This window comes from Panthera onca, chromosome B4 (assembly GCF_046562875.1).
Source record: "Panthera onca isolate mPanOnc1 chromosome B4, mPanOnc1 haplotype 2, whole genome shotgun sequence".
Classification (NCBI taxonomy): Eukaryota; Metazoa; Chordata; class Mammalia; order Carnivora; family Felidae; genus Panthera; species Panthera onca.
In genome coordinates, this window is record NC_138345.1 from 48,995,246 (window position 1) to 49,018,198 (window position 22,953).

General features: G+C 41.5%; 1 protein-coding gene across 2 annotated transcripts in view; it reads left to right on the forward strand.

The window, feature by feature from the left end:
• Nucleotides 1-22,953, forward strand: part of PTPRO (protein tyrosine phosphatase receptor type O) — a 239,019-nt gene that overhangs the window by 207,287 nt on the left and 8,779 nt on the right. For both annotated transcript variants that reach the window (XM_078450066.2, XM_078450067.2), the window contains 7 exons: nt 310-345; nt 3,587-3,668; nt 13,809-13,899; nt 14,935-15,011; nt 15,847-15,981; nt 17,490-17,612; nt 22,382-22,536. In XM_078450066.2, coding sequence (XP_078306192.2) covers nt 310-345; nt 3,587-3,668; nt 13,809-13,899; nt 14,935-15,011; nt 15,847-15,981; nt 17,490-17,612; nt 22,382-22,536 — 699 coding nt within the window. The remainder of the gene's footprint in view (nt 1-309; nt 346-3,586; nt 3,669-13,808; nt 13,900-14,934; nt 15,012-15,846; nt 15,982-17,489; nt 17,613-22,381; nt 22,537-22,953) is intronic.

Genomic DNA, 22,953 nt, shown 5'->3' on the forward strand with positions numbered 1-22,953 from the left:
AAATACTTCAGCAATTTAACCACTAGTAGTAAGGAATTACATTTCTAGAATTCGGTATTTGTCAAATCAGAAACCTAAAATGCAGTATGTTCCTGCAATCTAACAGGGTTTTTAAAAAATGAATCTGAAATTATTATCATTATCTTCTCATTTAAGGAAAAGTAATTAAACAAAATGGAGACAATGTTTAATGAAAATTAAATAAAATTGCGGAGCCTGATGTAATTATTTAAAGCTCTTCAAATTTAATCATTATGTCAATCAATTCTTTTGCTTAGATAAACTTGTCTTTTTTTTGTTAATTCTCAGGAGTAAAAATGGTTTAAAGAAGAGGAAACTGACTAAGTAAGTTGTTCTTTATCATTAAGATATAACCGACATGTAACATTGTGTAAATGTAAATTGTGCGATGTATTATAGCATTTAGTCAACATCTCCATCATGTCACATAATTATTGTTTCCTTTTTGTGGTGAAAACATTTAAGATCCAATCCATAAAACCTTGAAATATACAATACATTTAAGTTTTTCTTACTACTTCCTTTAAAAATATTTTATTTAAAAAAGGTCTTCATAATGATCTTAACTTTGCAAATTAAAACAATTGCTTGTCTTCAAATAGAGGAGATGCTTAAGAAAGAGGCAAATGTGTACTACAATGTCTAAACTATTATGTGTTGGTGTCAGTGATCACTAAGAAAGCATATCACAAAAACTAAGTTAGGAATAAGGAAAATCATCATCATATGAAAACTGGTAAAGAATGGGTTGTTAGGAATTATAAAAGTCTTTCATAGAAAGATATTTGCCATTCCCAATCTAGAAAATGTCTAATAGTTAGCTACATCAAAGTTGTACAAAAACCTTTACTGGTTTGTACTTTGAAATTCTGTGCGTAGTGCAGGGAAAAGCTTTTACTCTATTTGATATTACAATTACTTTGAGAAATGCTGTCTCTGGAAATCTTTATAATAAATAGAAAAGAATAATTACTGTAGCCAGCCTATGGTTTCACTTATCTACTGAACTGCTAAGTCATAAGAATTAAGATTTTGATGGGCAAAAATTAACCGTTGGTTGATTTCAAAAGGCTAATTAAATTGTCACCTCTGGGCCATTGGTTCAAACTCTGCATATAAAAAGTGGAATATTTCCATACATAGAGTTCATCCTTGATTCTTGCCTTGGATAAAATATTGATGACTTAATAGGAGGCAATTGGGGGTTCCGGCCAAATCTATGGCATTCATGCTAATGGAATACATAATACGAAAAAAATTTGGACACAAAAATATTTGTTTAGCCTTTCGTGACATATAGATTTTGGCGGGGGGGCACACATAGATAACAGAATAATTTTTTCCTAAATCTATTTCAAATCAGTATGCGGTCCATTGGTATATAGCAACTGATGCAGGAGAGATGAGAATAACTAACACAGAAGAGAGGTACCATCACCTGGAAAGAATGATTCGACAGAAACAGGAAGAATTTGTTGCCCAAAGTTCTTGGCTGGGTTGTTAAGTAAGGTAGAAAAGCATAGACTAGAGTGTTTAGAGGACAGGGTCTCTGGACCAAAAGGGGAGATTCTAACAGGCTTGCTTTTCCCAAGGCTCAGCAGAGAGGAGGAGGAGAAGGAGGGTGTGGACAACAGTCTGGGTAGAGTGTCGGTGTGGTAGAACCTGCCCACAGGCCCCAAACTCACGTCAAACCAGCTTCCTCCTTCACGCTTCTCGTTTCTTTTCTAATCCTCCCTCCTTCTCTAAAAGCCAGTTCTCCAGGGACTCTCCTGCCCCACATTTCCATTTGCCATCTCTGTACCCTTTCTCTTTCACTCCCAAAGCCCCCGCACCATGTCCCCATGGCTCCCCTTTCCTATCTCCACCTACCTTCATTTCAACACTCCTTTGCTTTACCTCCTCCTCTCCCTTTTCCCTCTAAACCTTTGTTCTCCTCATCTCTGCTCTCTCCCAGCTTTCTTTTGCGTCTCCTTACCATCCTCCTCCTCTCCCTGATGTTCATCCTTCTATTTCCTGGCCCTTCCTCTGTCTCTCTTTTCCTTTTCCTTTTTCTAATTCATAAATATTTTCTCAGATCGCCTTCCCTATTGCGCCTCCATTCTCCTGGTAACAGGATGAAAACTAGAATTGTAAACCTAATCTGAAGGTCAATGCACTGCTCAAAGACAAGAGCCAGAGAGTGCAGGTCTGATGGAGTTCATTCCAGGACAGGAGCCCCATGTATAGCCATTCTTTTGGAAGGATAGCAAGTTTGGAGTAGGAACAGCTTTGAACCAGAAATCATTCTCCCTGCATGCTAGTCTACTGCTGAGAGCCATGTGATCTTGGACTATTTGCTTGACTTACTTAGCCTTGGCTCCCTCACTTGAAGCATGGGGCTAATGTTGCCCATGTGTACTTCAGGGGTCAACTGAGTCAACTGAGCAAGATACCATATGCGAATATATGTACTGTCATGTGTTTTATGGATACAAGTCATTAATATTATTTAGTGAAACCATTAGGGTTTAAATGTGCCTCTGGCAAGTATAATGCCCTTTAAAATCTACTAAATTCTTAACATAATCTATCAGATTGGCTAATCAACAACTTGAAACAAATATCTATTCAATATTATGTATTGGCTAATAAGACCTAAGACCACAGGTAGATGATGTAAATGGAGTAATTTGCAACAAGATTAAGGGAAAGGTGGGCTGGATGGATCCTGCCAGGGTGAAAAGGCTCGAATTAGATGACAGAGTACAGCATCCTGCAGAAGCTGAGAAAACAGGTTGGTATTGGTAGGCTCTGGAAAGGAAAAGCAGCTACAGAAAACTATAGGAAATAAAATGTAATTCTTATTCATGAAAAGAAGAAGGCAAGAGGTGACAACTTCTGCTACAGATGCAGAAATGTAAACTCAGAGGTGTTACCTGATTGTACCTTTGAACCATTTTGACACTTTTATAGATACACAAGCCTCTAAACCTGGCTGTCTAAGAGCGAGGCACTAAAAGCTTTCTGGCGAGGTTGGCAGCACAAGGGTTTATACTTGTAAAGCTGTTTAGATCTAGAAAGTTCTTTAATATACTACATCAACCTTATAAGGTAAGTAGGACCATAGTATTTTATAGATGATAGTGTTGAATCTTACAAGAGTTAGGTAAATTCTCCATAATCACACAGTAAATAAAGAAAAACCATAACTCAAGCAGTTCTTCAGGCTCGAATCCTTTGTTCTTTCCCACAAATCAGAGCTTTCTAGAAACAACATTATATACATGTGGGTATATGAGTATGCATATATATAATATTTTATTGCTAGAGTAAGAGCCAATTAAAAATCTAGAGATCTCTCCTATCTCAAGGAAGTGTAACCTATAAGGCCCGCTTTTTAATTACAATATATTAGGGACTGGTAACTTTAACAACAACAAAAAATGGTGAGTGGTAACCTTGGAGAAGTAAAAGTTCTTTTTTCTCCAAGAAAATTGTTCGTGTGTGAAAAGTATGGCATTAAGCAGTATAATAGATACCTGTCAACAGGATTTTTAAAGCATACATTTTTTTGTGTTTGATAAAGCCCAGTTCAACTGGATGACTTTGATGCCTACATCAAGGATATGGCCAAAGACTCTGACTATAAATTTTCTCTTCAATTTGAGGTGAGTGGATAAAGTATTTCCCACCTTCTGTGATAGATAAGGCATGGGAATTGGCATATTGGCATTGATGTCATTTTCCTGCTCATTGGGCACTACCCGTGATATGGTTCATGAAAGGCAGGGTGGTAATTGGGCTGGGAGTGTCTAATCTTGCCTTTGGCAAGTCAGGGTGAGGAAAGCAGAGAACAGATGCAGGTCGTGGGGCGAACAAACATGGTTATAAGAGAAGCCGTCATTGAAAAACCAGTGTATTCAAGAGTGCAGGGAAAAGCAAGGTGAGAATTTAGGCCTGAAACAGAATTTCACTTTCAGGGAATTTTTAGTGTGTGTCTTATGTCACGTGGCCCACAGTAAAGGTAGGTGGTGGCTGAAATGTCTTTGTCTTCTGAGCAGAGAAAAGACTGGGGTGGGGCTCTTACAGCTATAGGACTCCTGACATTCTGCTGAATACAGTAAGACCTTGGTTTGCGAGCATAATTTAGTCTGGAAACATGCTTGTAATCCAAAGCACTCGTATATCAAAGTGAATTTTAAGAATCATTGGCTCAGTCGTGATCATGTGACGTCCAGCATCACATACTACTCATATGACAAGACATCGCTCGTTTATCAAGTTGAAACTTATGAGAAATGTTTGCTTGTCTTGTGGAACACTCGCCCAACAAGTTATTTGCAATCCAAGGTTTTACTGTATTTTTTTGTGAGGTTTCCCTTTTCTTTTCCTGGGGAAATTGGGGAAGAATTATATGTGGTTAATGTAGAAGAAGAGAAAAATGCCAAAACCTCCTTTCTCTGAAGCACGCATGTTCTTTGAGTCCAAGACCCCATGTCAGGGAAGATGGAAATGAGTCAGCCTCAGATCTCAGCCGCGTGAGGAATGTAACTGGTCCTCAGGGGTTTTTTCCCCATGTTTTTCATAGCTCCTAATGGTCTGGATGGCCTCATCCTTCAGGATCCTACAGCAAGGCTCAGGTGGTCTGTGATTCAAGGAGACTAGGGGAAAGAAAAAGATAAAGTGACTTTTCGAAAGTGTTATTTGAAATGTCTTAGGTTCTCTTTCATGGAAAACACCAGGTCATCGAATGGAGCTGCTTTCTTCTCATTATTCATATTCAGTTCTTCTCTCCCCTCATCAGCCTAGGATGTCATAGGTCTGTGAGAAGCAGCAGGAGTCCTGGTGTGGATATACTAAGAGGGAATTTAAGAAGGAAAAGAACCGTACACATTATCAAAAACAAAGCCCCCTAACGAGGACCCTGTGTCATTAAAAATTCTACCCAGAGCCCAGCTCAGTTACCCACTGCATGCAAGAGCACAAGAGGCTGTTAGATGCTACCCCAATGCTGTATCTCAAAGAACAGAAATTCTGTGTGAACTGGAGATCTATGGCAAGGAGGGCATTTCAGGAAAAAAGGAGACTTTCTATAAGAATGCATAAGCCAAAATTCAGGAAAAAATAAATGTCTAGGTAATTCTGATAATGATGATGGCAATTATGATGGATGCATGCACACTTTCAACTTCATTGAAATCTCCAGTTCTTAATTCCTACAGGATTATATTACCTTGGTGACACTGCCTTTGCTGGGAGGCTTAGCAGTACCTCCTGGTTTGTGCCATCAAAGCCCAGTGTGACTATTATTGTCCTGCTGGGTTGCATCACTATAAAGACAATTCAAATTTTACCATTTCCTGGTAAAAAGGAAAGATGATTTTAGTTGTGAATGACACAGCATTCAAGCTAGTCTAGACCAAAGAAAGAGGGGATTTGTTCAAAAGAGGCTGAGCTATCTCATGTAATCAAAGGAATCACAATCGGAGCTCCAGTAGGGGGAGGAAAGGGAAGCAGCTCAGTCACAGGTATGTGGGAACCAAAGGCCACACCCCTGCAGGGACACCCCCTACCCTCGTTTTTTTTCCTCATTTCTGCTTCTCTCTCTGTTTGGCTTCCCTTTCTTTCACTACAAACCAACCCCTGAGCGTCACATGCTGGTTTCCACAATTTCCAAAGGGAACTGTTGACTCTCCTTCTTATTCAGAGATTGAAAATTCACAACCAATTCTGACTGGTTGACCTGGGTTGTGACGTCCACTCAAACTAACCACAGCCAGAGACGGCGGAATCATGTAAGAACAGGACAGCTCTTACTGGAACCACTTGGCTAAACCAAAGGAGACCATTAATCCCAAACAAAGAAAGGACACTGGGAGAACCACACAAGAAGTGATTAGATCCTAGCTTCAGGTGCTTCAAAATTGTGAAAAGTGGAGTAATAAATTTTATGTGATAATGTTTAATTTATAACATGCTGAGAGCTTTGATATCTTCGATATATAAATGAACACATCCAGGCTTACTTCATAGGACTTATAAAGGAGGTAGGAATGTACTAAAGTGGGAATCCAAAAGTCTTAATTCTCACTAACATTTTGGCATTAACTAATGTTGAAAAAAAGCCACAATTACTCATCACCTCAACTTTTTCATCCATAAAATGAGTAGGCTGAACTAAGTCAGTGGTTTTCAACTGGGCCAGTACCAGGGATTACCCCTCGGGAGAGTTTGGGAAGGTGTGGGAGTATTTTTGGCTCTCATAATGACTTAGAAGGAAGCTACTAGTAGTATTCAATGGAAAAGCAGACAGGGATGATAAATATTCTGCTCTGAGTGAGACTGTCTTGCACAATAAAGTACTGTCCCAGGTCAATAGTATTCCTTTGAGAAATAGTAAATGTAGGACAAGGGAATATCCACACGTTCTAACTCATGGGTATTAGTGTTCTTCAGAGAAACAGACCAATGAGAAACATATACATGTATAAACACTAATGCAAGGGCACCTGACTGGCTCTGTCAGTAGAACTTGTGACTCTTGATCTTGGGGTCATAAATTCAAGCCCGACATTGGGTGTAAAACTTACACACACACACACACACACACACACACACACACACACAAACTGCTAATACAATATAAAAACCAATATAATTCTTTCATAAGTTTATTACATTATGTAATTATTATATATTTAATTTTATGTAATCATTGTAATATGTATATCTTATATCCTATATATGATAATATAATAGACGAAATATATATATAAAGAGATGGACTTATTTTAAGGAACTGGCTCACACAGTTGTGGGAGCTGGCAAGTCTGAAAACTGCAGGGCAGGCTGTGGACCCCAGGAAGAATTGATGTTGCTGCGCAAGTCCCAAAGCAGTCTGGAAGCAGAATTCCTTCCTTCTCAGGGGATCTCAGTCTTTTCTCTGAGAGTTTTCAACTGATGGATGAGGCCCACCCACATTATGGAGAGTCATTTGCTTTCTCAAATCCCACTGATTCAAATGTTAATCACATGTAAAAAAAAATACCTTCCTGCAACATCTAGGCTGCTGTTTGACAAAGCACTATATAGTCTGGCCAGGTAGACACATGAAATTAACCACTAGACCATGATTTGAAGGCGTATTTAGTATCTTCATTTATTATGAAGCTTTTTTTTTCATATATCTTAGAACATTGTTGGTCAAATAGGTAATGTATTTGGTGCCATGCCCTCATGTTGTATCTCTGCTCTGAGCAGAAACCAAGAGTTGGATGCTCAACCGACTGAGCCACCCAGGTGCCCCTCCAGAAGTCTGCTTTAAATCACAGGCTCAGCTATATTTTCTGAGCTGACATTTGCCCAGGCAGTGACCCATTGGCCTGACTCACTTTCTTTTTCATTCTCCAGCCTCCCAGGCACTGCCAGCCTCCAACTCCACCCGGCTCCACATCCTCAGGTTCCGTGCCAGGATAGCCTCAGCTATTTCCAAAGACTCATGCTCCCATACCTGATTTCAAGATGTAGGTCAGACCTTTCACAGGGCAGCCCTCAGATTTTCCTGAAATTGATAATCAAAGCTTAAGGGAAAAAAAAGCTTTCCTACTCTAATAGGAACCCAAGAGGGTATCAAGATGGCTGAATCATTGGTCTAACTAAATTCAGTAGCTGAACAGTTATTTGTCCTGTTTCTATGAATGCTTAATACTTTATATTCATTTTGATACTGACATTGAAAGATCACACACATATTGAGAAATCACATCATCTATAAGCATTATGCAAATTGAAACTAACGTCTGGATTTACATATATTACCAATACGGCTATAAGTCATACATGAAGCTATACGACTTGCTAATTTGCACTCACTAAATACATTCTTTTTTCACTCTGCATCTGATTTTGGATCTCCTGGAAACATTGATTATCCTTCTGATGAAACTGTACATCTTTACTTAAGGAGGTTTGGGGCTCCGGGATTAAGTTCAAGTCCTCCTTTCATATGTCTCATATGGAAAGGTTTTGAAGAGCCAGACTTTAGAGCTTGAAATGTGAGCGTCCACGAGACATACCATATATTGCTCATTCTGCCATTAATTTCTGTGTTTTGTATTGGTTAGATCAGGATGCTTGCGAAAGCCCTTACCGTTTTTGTTCAGAAACGTGGTTGCAAAGGTCAAGATTAGCTACACTCCTGGCCACATAGTTCATGAGAGATGATCTTTGATTTCTGATAGCCTCTGTTTGCAGCTGTTTTCCTGTGTTCCATCCAGTGCACTGGAGACCTGCCCATGGTCGTTATTGAAATAAGTCACCTTGAACCCTCTCCAACAGTTCTTACACCAGAGGTCTTGCTTGGTTCTCAGACCTGAGTTCTCTCCTCTTCCTAATCTTCTAGGTTTGGTCTCTGTTTCCCAGTGTCTGTACCACTGACTGGAATGTTGCCCCTAAATCCCATCCTAGCGCCAGAGCCCTGCAGGCTACTGCTACACTTTCCTGAGGTTGGCGTCCTCATCCGGTCTTCCTTCACCTCCCAGAGATGCCCATTATTAATGCACCCTATTCTTCCTTTAGAATACCTGTTATGGGTTTAATTATGTCCCCACAAAAGACATGTTGAAGCCCTAGCCATCAACACTTCAGAATGTGACCTTGTTTGGAAAGAGGGTCATTGCAGGTGTAATTAGTTAAGATGAGGTCAGACTAGCCTAGCGTGGGCTCTTAGTCTGACTGGTGCCCCTGTGAAAATTCAGCTGTGTTAAGACACAGACAAACAGAGAGAATGCCATGTGGTGACAAAGGCAGAGCTTGGAGTCATACAGCGGCAAGTGAGATTGCCAACAAACCATCAAAAGCTAGGAAGAGGCAAGGAGGGATACTCTTATATTCCTCTACAAGTGACAGCGGCCAGAGGTCCCTGCTGACACCCTGATTTGGGGCATATAGCCTCCAGAGCTATAAGACAATTAATTTCCGTTGCACTAAGCCACCCAGTTTGTGGTACTTTGTTATGGCGGCCCTCAGATGAACGCAGAGCCTCACTAAATACTTTGCTCTAAATCCCGTGCCCTTTTGTGTTCATCTGGAAACCAGCCAGACCTTGCCCTATTCCACTGAGCCTTTTACTTGCTACAGATGGCACTGCTTCTGTCAACACCACTGGTCCCGTTGTTCCTCCTCACTTCTTCTGTAGTCTAGTAATCTCACTCACCCCATTCTGATGTCCACCCTGTCCCAAGTGCTTACCACCTGCTGACATTGTTACAGACTCTAGAGCCAGAATACAGGTTGTGGTCTTCTCTGAAGATTAATGTGCATGGGATGGACTGGATGTGTTCTCCCAGAATTGATATGTGGAAGAGGTGGGGTCTTGGGACGTAAGTAGGGTTAGATAAGAAAGGCCACGTGAGCACACAGTGAGATGATGGTTCTGTGCGAGTCAAGAGAGGCCCCAGAATGAAATCTGCCTTGTCAGCACCTGGCTCTTGGACCGTGGGAAATGCATTTCTGTGGTTTAAACCACCCCACCTATGATATTTTGCTATGGCTGCCTGAACAGACTAATACAGTGCATGTGTTTGGGCTTTGCTTTCCAAGACCTGCACGCTTCAAACACAGCCCACACGACAGAGACTGCCATTGGGTTTTGGGGATTGCATTCGTTCCTTAGGGCCTGCCGTAACAAATTACCACAATCTTGGCAACTTAAAACTACAGAGAAGTATTCTCTCACAATGCAGAGGCCAGAAGTCCAAAATCAAAGTGTTATCAGGGCCGTGTTTCCTTTGAAGGCTCTAGGGGAGAACCCTTCTTTGCCTCTTCCAGCTACTGATGGCTCAAGGCACTCCTGGGCTTGCAGCCTGCATGACTCCAATCTAGGTCTCCATCGTTATGTGGCCTTCTCTTCTCTCCTCCAAGGACACGTGTTGTTAGATACAGGTCTCACCCAGATAATGCAGAATAATCTCATCTTATGATCCATAACTACATCCGCAAAGCCTCTTTTTTCATAAGGCCACAACCACAAGTTCTAGGGGTTAAAATGTGGACACATCTTTTGGGGAGCCACCACTGAGCCCAATGTGCAAATGACTACATGGCCCAGGGGAAAAAAACACAATGATAAGTTGTGACAGAAACAAAACTGGCAAATGAAAATTCAAAAATGATTTATGTTGGTTTTGGGCCATCACCTCATACTTTGCCTTTATGAAGATTTAAGCCTCTGGAGTTTCCATATGGTTGGAAAGAAAATAACTACAAAGCCACTGAACCGGAAACTGAGTATTTGATTTTCCACTTAGTGACAGGCTAAATTACAAAAGATGGTGAAGCATTTTGTGTATGCGCTCCTGTTCCTGCTTTGCTACGGTTCAGCTCTGGCAATTTACATTTACAGTGTTCAGACAATTAAACCTCTCTTATCAACTAAGGGCATTTACAGCAGGGAGACAACACACAATTAAAGTTCTATCATTCAGTCAGCTTCCATATGTGCTACAGCTCTCAGCTCCAATCTGTTTCCACACTTTTCTTTTGTATCTGAGGCCTCTTCCTGTGGCTCGTCAGTCTGTCCTCAAAGCAGGGATTTGTGGGGAAAGTTGTCGGTCTGGTAGTACAAATGGCAAAGGAGGGAGAAACTATGCATACAGGCAAAGCAAAACAAAGCATCATAACACCAGCATTTCATAATCGTTATCAATAGGGCTGTATTTTTTTTAATGTTTATTTATATTTGAGAGAGAGAGAGAGCACATGAGTGGGGGAAAGGACAGAGACAGGATCCCAAGCAGGCCCTGCACTGTCAGCTCAGAGCCTGACATGGGGCTTGAACTCACAAACAGTGAGATCATGACCTGAGCGAAAGACGCCCAACCGACTGAGCCACCCAGTAGGTGGTGCCCAGTAGTACTGTATTAATATTTGTTGAGTTTAATCATTCCAGTGGATAGTCGCTATACGTGACTGAGGGATGGAGGTATTTATTGTTAGCCTTATCTTACAGAATACTAAGCTGATGTTAACAAGAACTGAACAACTTTTCTAAGACCCTACCATTTATAAGTGGTACAACAAAATACGCCATATGTTTTGGCAAACTATCTATAAAGACACTCTCTAAAGGAGGTAGATTTCCAAAATATTTTAGGCAATGGATGCATCATCTAAATAAGCTTATTACTGCCAAGAGGAACTAACCTAAAAATAACTGATTTGGTTTAAAGTTGATAAAAATAAATGATTTTCCTACAAGAAAAATACAGTCTTTGAAAACCCTTTAAAATGGAAAACCACTTACAAAGTGACAGTGACAAGCTTCTGTTTAAAGGCATTTACCAAGCATGTATTTTGCCTGAGTGGAAAAAACCCATTTTGTGAATGGAGGATCAAAGTCAGCATGGCTTGTCTTTAAGGTTGGCTTCAACGTGGGCCAAGGAACTTGAGATTTTGTGATCTTAAAAAAGCCAAAAGTGTTGGGACGCCTGGGTGGCTCAACTAGTTGAGCGTCCAACTCTTGATTTTAGCTCAGGTCATGATCTTATGGTTTGTGAGATTGAGATCTGTGTCCAGCTTCACATAGACAGCACTGAGAGCAGAGCCTGCTTGGGATTCTCGCTCTCCCTCCATCTCTCCCACTCCCTCACTTGCACATGCATGCTCTCTCTCTCTAAAATAATTTTAAAAATAAGCCAAAAGAGTTGCAGAATTAAAGGAGGGGAGAAATATGAGTGATTCACGTCAATCCATTCGTGCTGACCACAGGTTTGCATCCCAGGGCCAGTAAGCACATTCAGCTGTCAAAGACCTTTTATGGGGAAGCAGCAAAAGACCCAAGAACTTTATTTCCTTAAAGCATATGCTTTGCAAAAAGCACTTAAATCCAGACAGAAAGGCCATGAAAGAGATATGCCTGGTCAGCCTCTCAAAACATCACCAGTGTCTCCAACTCCCTACTGAAGTCTTTCCAAGAGTCTCCAAAATTCTTCCCCCAGATATGTATTCCTCCAGCTTATGATTCATTGAAGTAAAAATTGGGAGGAATTATGAAGAGTTAAATGTGTGCGCAACATTAACATACTATACGAGTAAAAAAACTTACAGCAGGTGGTTTCTCTACTGCCTCACTGAATAGTATTATAGAAAGGTGCATACCATACAGATGATTCCATTCACAGATGGTTCTATATGCTGTTGACTAATAGTTCCCTGAAATTTGTTCAGGTATAACCAGACCTGCTGCACTGGTTGTGCACTGTTCAATTATATGGAGCGCCATTCACACAGACCAGAGTGAATGATGCCTCCTGGAAAATCCAGGTGACCTGACTGTAATTGCTTGTTTCCTGTAAGGGATGAAAGCTTAGAAGCCGCCCCCCTCTCCTGCATCCTGTAACATAATCTTTTTGAATTATGATGGTTGTCTGTTTATATAAAAATTGCCCTACTAATGTACATTCTGATAAATTGGATTTATAAGAGTACTGATACACACAGACAGGTACCTGGATGTTCCTATTTTCACTGATGGGTTTGCCTACCCATTACTGATTCATCCTTACTGTTGAATTTATTACCAGATATTTAGTGCCTGTAGATCTTATATCTTGTAACACGGAGAATATTCCCTACTCGTTCCTCACTCTTTCTTTTACTACTTCTTGAGGGCCTATTGCCTGCAGGAGAAATACCTCATAGAATAGGAATATTTACATATATCATATAAATTTCAGTTAATACATACTTCCAAAAATCTGAAATGTCTCTGTTTTCAAATTTTCTACACCTTGAATAATACTCATAATTCCTACCTTCTCCACATGATCACTAAACTATCCATTGGAATTAAGTGTTTTTTTTTAAGTTTTATTTATTTGTTTTGAGACAGAAAGAACACAAGCAGGGGAGGGGCAGAGAGAAGAAGAGAGAGAATCACAAGCAGGCTCCGTGCCATCAGTGTAAAACCCAACATGGGACTCTAATTTATAATCACATGTGAAATCATGTCCTGAGCCAAGATCAAGAGTCAGACACTTAACCAACTGAGCCACCCAGGTGCCCGAGGGTATTTATGTATTATGTTAGTCAGCTGTTCCTCCAGTAATGCTATATAAGCATTATATAGTGTAAATCTCAAAATCTCAGTGATCCACAACAACATTTTTTTAAATATTTATTTTTCTTGAGAGAGAAAGGTAGAGAGCAAACAGGGGAGGGGTAGAGAGAAAGGAAGAGAGAATATTCCAAGCAGGCTCCACACCATCAGCATGGAGCCCAATGCTGGGCTCTCACTCACAAACTGTGAGGTCATGACCTGAGTCGAAACCAAGCGTCAGATGCTTAACCAACTGAGCCAGCCGGGCACCCTGATCCACAACAACATGAATTTATTTTCCTCATTCAAGGGTCTGTAGGACAGTGGACGGGCCGGCTTCAGGCCATAGGTCAGAATTAGGTGTGCTACAAGTGTCTCCTCATTCTGGGGCTCGCAGCCTCCCTGGGTGTTATCACAGCAGATGGCTGCAGCACAGGAGGGCAAACCAAACTGAGCAAGCACACTTACTGCTTCTGATTGGAATGATTTCTTCCCAAGTTCATGGGCCAACGCAAGTGGAGAACAGTGGAATGGAGAAGCATGCTCGGCCCCAAAAGGGAGCTACTGGAACATCATGTGGAAGAGGGGGGGGCGATGCTTCTATTACAGGCAGGGAGTGAGGAATAATCCAATGTGAACAGTAAGCCAATGTGAACAGTAACCCAGTCCACATCAAGTACGGAAACTCAACTCTATTCTCTGTCATTTACAGGAGTTAAAATTGATTGGACTGGACATTCCACATTTTGCTGCAGACCTTCCACTGAACCGATGTAAAAATCGCTACACAAACATCCTACCATGTAAGCTTATCACTAGAGCCTGTCCTAGTGTCGTCTCTCAAAGGCTGACGGACTGTTACTGCAGATGGATTAGTTTCCCCAGTCTCTGGCTAACCCCAGCTGTGGTCTGGATCCTCAAGGCCATCTCTGCCACTGCATTGATCCCAAGCGTGCTTCCGTGTTACTCAATTCTGTCCTGTGTAGGAAGATTTAATTTCTTTGCTTTCAAATGAATTGTGTCTGAGAAGGAAAGACTGACCATTTGGCTCTTTTTTATCTCTATTTGGAGATTAAAAGTCTTAGCCAAACTCGGGGTAAGATAATCTGAGCTCTCGTAAACTACTTTCAGTCAACTCCCTGACAACAGCAAGAGTGCGGTGTATTAAAATACCTCCTCTTTCTTCTGGCAGGTTCTGCTGTTGCTTAGCGTTTTGTAATAAAGCCAACATTCAAGAGAAGAGTAATATAAAGTACTTATAGGACAATTAAAATACATTCCAATATAGATTTAACTTTCTGCCATACTGGGTAGAGGTGGGGGATGCTGGGAGAAAATGGAGAATGGGAAAGAAGAGAGGTGAAAAAGCTCTAGAAGGACAACCCTTCCTTGATCAGGCTTCTTGATAAAATTGGGTAGTGTCATCATTTACACTTTTACATCTATACGCATTTCAGAATTTACTTTTCTCATCTGAAGTCTGTTTGCACAAAGTCCATGCAACCCCATCTTCTCTGGGTTTCCCAAAGGCAGTGGATTCTCTGGATGTGTTAGGTGACATGGAAATCATGGATTTAGGCTACATTCTACAGCCTTCCATACAACCTACCAGATATCTTAGTTCCTATGAATATCCTACACAATCCCCCTGAAGCCTGGAGACAAGGACAGGGAAGCTGATGGGGAGGAAATGGTGATTGCGAGGTGTTTCTATATTTATTTAAACAAGTGGGCTAAAGTAAATGTGGGCTGCTCCGACTTGCTGTTGGTTAGAGAAAGTTAAGGCAATCCTTCTTTCCACTCGGAGTTTTGACATTGTTTCTTCTTATTCTTTACAGATGACTTTAGCCGAGTGAGATTAGTCTCCATGAATGAAGAGGAAGGCGCAGACTATATCAATGCCAACTATATTCCTGTAAGTAAAAGACAATAAAAAATTTTTAAAACCAGGTGTCCAAATTCTAGCTCAGCCACAAGAGGACTATTAGAGGTATATATATATGTCAAACAGTTAAAAAGAGAGCCATTCTCCACCTGGCTACCCAACTCTGAAGAATTATCCTATTAATTCCCAGTATCCCACTTCAGAATAACAAATAGGGGGAAAAGCCCATAGATTAGTAATGTTCATGTTTCTTTGTAAAGAGTGAGAGTGAAAGTAAGTAATTATATTAAACATCATCTTTTTTTGTGTTTAAACTTCAGTTTTGAGGTGCCTGAGTGACTCTGTCAATTAAGTGTCAGACTCTTGATTTTGGCTCAGGTCATGATCTCAAGGTTCATGAGTTCAAGTCTTGCGTCGGGCTCTGCCCTGACAGTGGGGGGCATGCTTGGGATTCTCTATCCCTCTGTCTCTGCCCCATCTCTCTCTCTTCCTCTCTCTCTCTCTCTCTTTCTCGAAATAAATAAATAAGCATTTAAAAATAAATAAATAAGCTTTGGTTTTGGCAACGCAACTCAAAGGGCTCCACCTGAGCCCCTATTTTAAAACTAGTGACAGTTCTCATGAAAAGGTGTGAGTGCGATTATATGTATACACTTCAGAGAACAATGCTTACAATCACGCCGACCTACATGGGTCAGTTACTCTGATTACCTCTTTGATGAGAAAGGGAGGAACCATTACCTACGTGTGTGATCCTTTGCTAGGCTTATCCCCAGTACATTTTCAGTTTTTCTTCATTTGCGTGGAACAGCATTTGGTGTTGACAGTAGCTTCTTGGTGACCACTTTGTCACTTAATCTTTCAGGGATACAACTCACCCCAGGAGTATATTGCCACACAGGGGCCACTGCCTGAAACCAGAAATGACTTTTGGAAGATGGTCCTACAACAGAAGTCCCAGATTATTGTCATGCTCACTCAGTGTAATGAGAAAAGAAGGGTAAGTGTCTAATGGGGCTGTTCCCACTGGCAGCAAAATCTGTACCAGCCAGGGCTATGGCTGGAGTGTTTACTATGTACCAGAAACTTCCACTTGCTTCTTTTAAAAATTTTTTTTTCAACGTTTTTAATTTATTTTTGGGACAGAGAGAGACAGAGCATGAACGGGGGAGGGGCAGAGAGAGAGGGAGACACAGAATCGGAAACAGGCTCCAGGCTCCAAGCCATCAGCCCAGAGCCTGACGCGGGGCTCGAACTCACGGACCGCGAGATCGTGACCTGGCTGAAGTCGGACGCTTAACCTACTGCGCCACCCAGGCGCCCCCACTTGCTTCTTTTATAATGCGCACAATAATACTATACAGTTCTTCAGAGGCAAGTACAGTAAAACCTTGGTTTGTGAGCATAATTCGTTCCAGAAACATGCTTGTAATCCAAAGCACTTGTGTATCATGCGACTTTTCCCATAAGAAGTAATGGAAACTCAGATGCTTTATTCCAGAACTCAAAAAGATTTACATAAAATTGATTACAATACTATAATATAATACAAAATAACAAGGAAAATACAAACTATAAAGAAAAATAACAAATTAACCTGCACTTACCTTTGAAAACCTTCGTGGCTGGTGTGAGGGAGACCAGAGAAGGGAGGGTTATTGTGTAGGACGGCTTTCACTATCACTAACAGATGTTAACCACAGTACAGTATGAATAAACTCTTGTCACATACTGTATTGAATGTAACTGGCAGTAAGGCAGCGGAGGAAAGGGTCTATATCTGCAGGCAGCCTGACCTAGAATGAAGCAAAGCATTCCTAAGCTTATTCTTGTATAGAAAAGCAAAGGACTGTCCATATGTGCTTTGAAGTGACAAAAAATACACTAGGGCCAGTGTGGGCACCTTCCAACATTCTGAAATATCACTGATTTCTGCCAAACACCGCAGCCTGAGACTTAGCGTCTGAGCATGGGAGACCATGCCCACAATCCCGAGCGAGAGAGAGAGAGAGAGAGAGAGAAAGAACCATTGGCTCAGTTGTGATCATGTGACATCCAGCATCACATACTACTCATATTGCAAGACATTGCTCATTTATCAAGTTAAAATTTATTAGAAGTGTTTGTTCCTCTTGCAGAACACTCACAGAACAAGTTACCTGCAGTCCAAGGTTTTACTGTAATTTTGTTTTCTCTAAGTGAGCACGGACTATTTCTTTCCTAGCCTGTTTGTTTTAAAAGGTTGTGTGCGGGGTGCCAGGGTGGCTCAGTTGGTGAAGCATCCAACAGTCAGCTCAGGTGATGATCTCAAGGTTGCAAAGACTGTTTGAGCCCCGCGTCGGGCTGTGCGCTGACAGCTCAGAGCCTTGAACCTGCTTCAGATTCTGTGTCTCCCTCTCTCTCTGCTCTTCCCCTGCTCAAGCTCTGTCTCTCTCCCTCTTAAAAATAAATAAACGTTACAAATAAATAAATAAATAAATAAAAGATTGTGTGCTATTGTCACCTCAGGTGAAATGTGACCATTACTGGCCATTCACGGAAGAACCCATAGCTTATGGGGACATCACCGTGGAGATGATGTCAGAGGAAGAACGGGAAGACTGGGCCTGCAGACACTTCCGGATCAACTATGTAAGTCATGAAGCACCAGTTCAGGTGGCTGTCCCCACGCTGAGGGACACCGACGTGTCAGAGACCAACCCCCCATGATGTAAGACTATGAGCTCTTCCAGCTTTGCAGCACTGCTTTCTTCAAGAGATAAATCCCACATTTAGTGTATTTATTTCCAGTTTCATCAGCAGTGCTGTGTGGATGAAATGGTTGGCCTGGAAATCCCGAGGAGATGGAATAAAAAGTCTGCACCTTTCCATCTCAGATCAGCCTAGGGGAATAGGAGACACAGGGCACCACTGCTCACCAGTTACAATTGACAAGTTCTCATTACTTATACTAATTATGGATGGGTATACTTAGGATATATAAGGCACACTTAAATTTTAAACTAAACACCTAAACCATGATATAGTAGTTTGGATTTGGTTTTCTTTGGCTTTTTTCCTTATTTTTTGTTATGGTTTGGCTTTTTATTATTTCAAAGCTATTTCTTTTTAATCATGGTTCCATATCTCTTTTCAAATGCTATCGATTTCTGAATACTAGCATGTTAGAAAAGTCTAGAGGCACCTGGGTGGCTCAGCCGGTTGAGTGTCCGACTCTTGATTTCTGCTTAGGTCATGATCCCAGGGACGTGGGATGGAGCCCCATGTCTGACTCTGCACTGACAGCACAGAGCCTGCTTGGGATTCTCTCTCTCTCCCTCTGCCCTTCTCCCCTGCTCCCACTCTCTCTCTCTCTCTGTCTCCCTCAAATAAAATTGAAAAAACAAAAAAGAAAGTCTATTTGTCCTGGGTCTGCTACTTCTCTGATGATTAGGTTTTGAGCTCATGCCCAATATTTGTGTGCCAGGCTGGGTGCCCCTATCAACCAATCACCCTTCTTCACACACAGTAGTCCCAGAAAATAGGAGGGAATTTTTCTAGTACTCGCTTAAGCATGCTGTCTGTTGAGGACACCATTCAATAAGAAAGTCCTCATCACAATGTTCTCTGCCTAGAAACAACACTTCCTAACTGTATACCTCAGGGGTTCAAGACTGGGCTATGGACAAATTGACCACTGCTTGTTTTGTAAAACCTATGAGCCAAGAATGAGTTTTAAACTTTTAAATGTGTGAAAAAAAAAGAAAAATAATATTTCACACCAAATATGGAAATTATATGAAATTCAAACGTCAGTGTCCACAAATAACATTTCATTGAAACATGGCCACACGTTTGCTTACATATTGCCCATGAGTTATTTTTGTGCTGCATCAAGCTTGAGTCGTTGGAACGGAGACAAATGACCCTTAAAACTAAAATATTTACTCTCTGCCCTCGACAGAAAATGTTTGGTGACCCTTAATATGCACAATAGAAACAAATATTGTCCCCATCAGTGCAGCATAAGTACTCGTGAACTAGCCACTTACTATATTTGGAAGTTAAATCACTTCTTAACCACTGGTAGTTAACAATGACTTTTGTCACAATGAGAATTTGGGCAAATCCCTAGCAGACTGCTTCATGCTGTTCCTTTTCTTTGAAATGACCATCTCCTCCCTAAACACATTCCCACCCAGAGTTTCAGCTCACATGTCACCTCCTTTGTTAAGCTTTCTGTAGTCTCTAGACAACTTTATTCCTTTCCGCCTCTGCTCTGTCTCACCTACTGCTCTATCGCAAGACATCAGAGATGGCTGCAGTTCTCTCCCTTCGTGTCTGTCTCACCCAGTGTGGTGTGAGCTTGGGAAGCAAGTACCCCGTTTTAATAAGCTTTATAATCCCAACCCTTAGCCACTTATGAAAATCTTTGTGGAATGAATAAATCAGTGAATGAAGGAAGGATTTCAAATATAATAAAGCACTTGGAAAGACGTTCCATCAGAGAAAATACTTGACAATCTGAATGCCATTTGAATCCTGCTTTCTTTTTTGGTTATTTTAGCTGGGAAGCCAGTGTAAACTGCTGGAAAAATGTAGGACAAATATTTCCCTAGGTTTGGATTCAGGAGATAAGAAACTGCAGAGCGCAAGACAACACCTGTTCCCATACCTGTTTCCTTGGCAGGGAAGAGTCAGAGATCACTGTATGATCAATACTATGCTTCTTGTCCTTGGTCTTTTTTTTTTAAATTTTTTTAACGTTTATTATTATTATTATTATTATTTTGAGAGACAGAGAGAGACAGAGTGTGAGCAGGGGAGGGGCAGAGAGAGAGGGAGACACAGAATCCGAAGCAGGCTCCAGGCTCTGAGCTGTCGGCACAGAGCCCAACGCGGGGCTCGAACTCATGAAAAGCGAGATCATGACCTGAGCTGAAGTCGGACACAACCGACTGAGCCACCCAGGGGTCCCTTCTTGTCCTTGGTCTTAACTTATGACCTATCTTTCAATGACAATCATGTGAAGGGCTTGAAACATAAGAATAAAATATTGAGTAATAGTGCTTTCTGGTAAGATGTTTATACGGTAGACACAGTCACGAGCATTTGGTCCTAGAGGGCCCCCTTTTGGCCATAAATGCAGAATCTAAAAGAACATTGTGCCTTGCCAATGAATATGCTTTTCTATTTGTTTCCATTTTTGTTTACACTCTTCTTTATTCCCTCTATATTGATATGTGGAAACTTTCAGAGTACAACCAGATAAAAGTATATGAGTGAGGAAATCGGGGTAAGAGAGATTTTGGAACAGCTAAGATAATAAGTTTTTCTCCTTCAACGAAGAAAGGAGGAAAATGACCATAGCACACAGTTTTTCACTGTCCAGTGCTTAAAAACTTGGCATGAACTGAGTAAGAACTGGAAACTAAAACCAGCAAAACTTTGTCCCCATTGATGTGTGCCTTGCTATCCAGCTTAACCAGGGATCACCCCAATACCTCTGTCTTACAACTGTAGAGAGACTAACGACAATATAAGCATTGCCTATTTTGGAACCACTTTGCTCATTTTAGCTGGAGACATTTTCAGATCAATTATATATATGCATATACATATACACACACACACATATATGCCTACAATGCACAAGCCTTTGAACTAAGCCTATAATCAGCCTTTGAAGAGAGCTAACATTTTTTGTGAGGTTTTCTGGGCAACCGAAGTTGTCTAGTGATTGATTGAGCATCCGTCGGTCCTCATGGTGTTGAGTAATGGAGTCATTATGCACAATTTATTATGCTTGGGTTACTTTATTGCCATACTTCCTGAAAACAGCAGTGAGAGGGGCAACATTTTTGCAGACTTCATGCTCTATGTGTCTAAGAAAGAGCCCTTGAAGGTGGTGAGGGAGGTACTGCATGTGGCTTGGGATGTTTAGCCTTAAGTGTCTGTGGACAGTGGGTCTAATTGAGTGCTGATTTACTTATGTTTATACAGATCTTATTATGTGTTTATTTATATGCTTTATTTATGCATTTACTTATATTTATACAAATTCTACTCCACCCAAGACCACTGACTCTTTGGAATTCATTCCTCTTTAATGCCTGAACCTAACTTTAGTTTCAAACTCATAACCAGGCCAAATTCTTCCAAATTATGATACAGTATTCCATTCACTGAGGGGATTTTAGGCTCTTGCCAAGTTTGAGGGAAGGGGAGTGAATTAGATCTTTGTTGGGGCCTGGGTTTGGAATATTCCTGACTGTTGATAACAAGAACAGAATAAATCTTTATGCTTACAAATTAGTAGAGACTAAAAAGAGTGAATCTTGAATTATCCTGATAATTACTCAGTTCAGAGGGGACAACAATATATTTGATGTATGGGTTAATATGAATAAGATACATGTACAAAACATACCCACTCACTGGGATTCCCAGAGCCAACCATAAATGCACTGAGCTGGAAGGAAGAGAGTGGTGGAAACTATGGAGTAGTGGTGATGCTAATATCTGACAGGTCCATCCTTCACAGACGTGAGCACACTTAATCTTCCCCACAACCCCTGCGATAGGTCGTATTGTACTCTAACATCTAAAAAGACGCATCTTAGGTATGAGAAACCTGCTGTTCAGCCAGTTTGTCTTGGGTCAGAGCCCAAGACCGGGATTGTCCTATTGGTGAGTTATGGCAAGTATGATCTTGGGTAAAACTGTAAGGGAGCAAGGGAAGCAGGAGAGGACAGGGCAGGGAAGGAGCCAGGCACAGCTGTGGGTTCAGCTGAATTCTAGCCTCAGCTGCATACCATGGGGAGTGTTGGGGCATGAACGGCACCTTACAGTTACATGTGCCCCTCCGACGTAAGGGGGCCGGCATTTTATACCCCAATATCGGTCACTCCGTAGCTGTGGACTGCCCTCAGTAGGAGAACACATCCTCTCAGGCACACTCCAGCAAGACATTTCCCTTCGTGGAGGGACAACCATGAGGAGGACAGAGCCATATGCTGTTAGCAGCAGCTGGAAAAGGGGCAGTCAGCCTGGCAAAGGGGACCCTATGGGGGAGGGTCACCAATAGCACCTCCCACGGTATTTTTGGGCCAAAGCTGATGCCATTGCTAAACGGCCGAGCCAGAATACACACCCTGATCTGCTTATGCTCTCATCTCCACACAGGCCTGGATTCGCCGATTTATCCTACTATTTGAAGTTTTAAACAATTAGTATTTTTTCCCCAGGGCTTGCTTTGTGCCAGACACGATCCTCAGAGCTGGAAAGGGAAGCGTGCTGACCAGGAGTGGAACATGGCTTTCACTTCTTAATGGCATTAACTTGTGAGCTGCAGTGACGGCCCGGGCCAGCTGGCTAGTGGACCGAGAGATTAATGCTCACTTTGGCTTTTTCTCCTAAAGGCTGACGAGATGCAGGATGTGATGCATTTCAACTACACGGCGTGGCCTGATCACGGTGTGCCCACAGCAAATGCTGCAGAAAGTATCCTTCAGTTTGTACACGTGGTTCGACAGCAAGCTACCAAGAGCAAAGGCCCCATGATCGTGCACTGCAGGTAACTCATCAGCCACATTTTCTGTCGCGGCACCACAGGCTTTGCTTTATAAAGGGAATCACCCACCAGTCCATGAATCCCTGAGCACAGTGAATTAACGATTAAATGAATTATGAATTTATAACATTGACAACTCACTGATACCTTACTAGGTACACAATTTGCTTATAACGTGGCTTTTCCTATCTCCTATAGCTTATGAGATAGATATTTTTATTCTCATTCTTAGCTGAAAGAAAGAAGTGGGGAGGTTAAGGGACTTGCTCAAATTCGTGCAGCCAGAACGTGGAGGGGTTAGGACTCAAATCCAGGTGACGGTCTCTAAAGGTCGTGCCTTTAGGTACTGTGTGAAATTACCCCAGCCTATGAGAGATCCCGAGTGGTTTGTAACATGGCCAACTGCAAGGGCAGATTAAA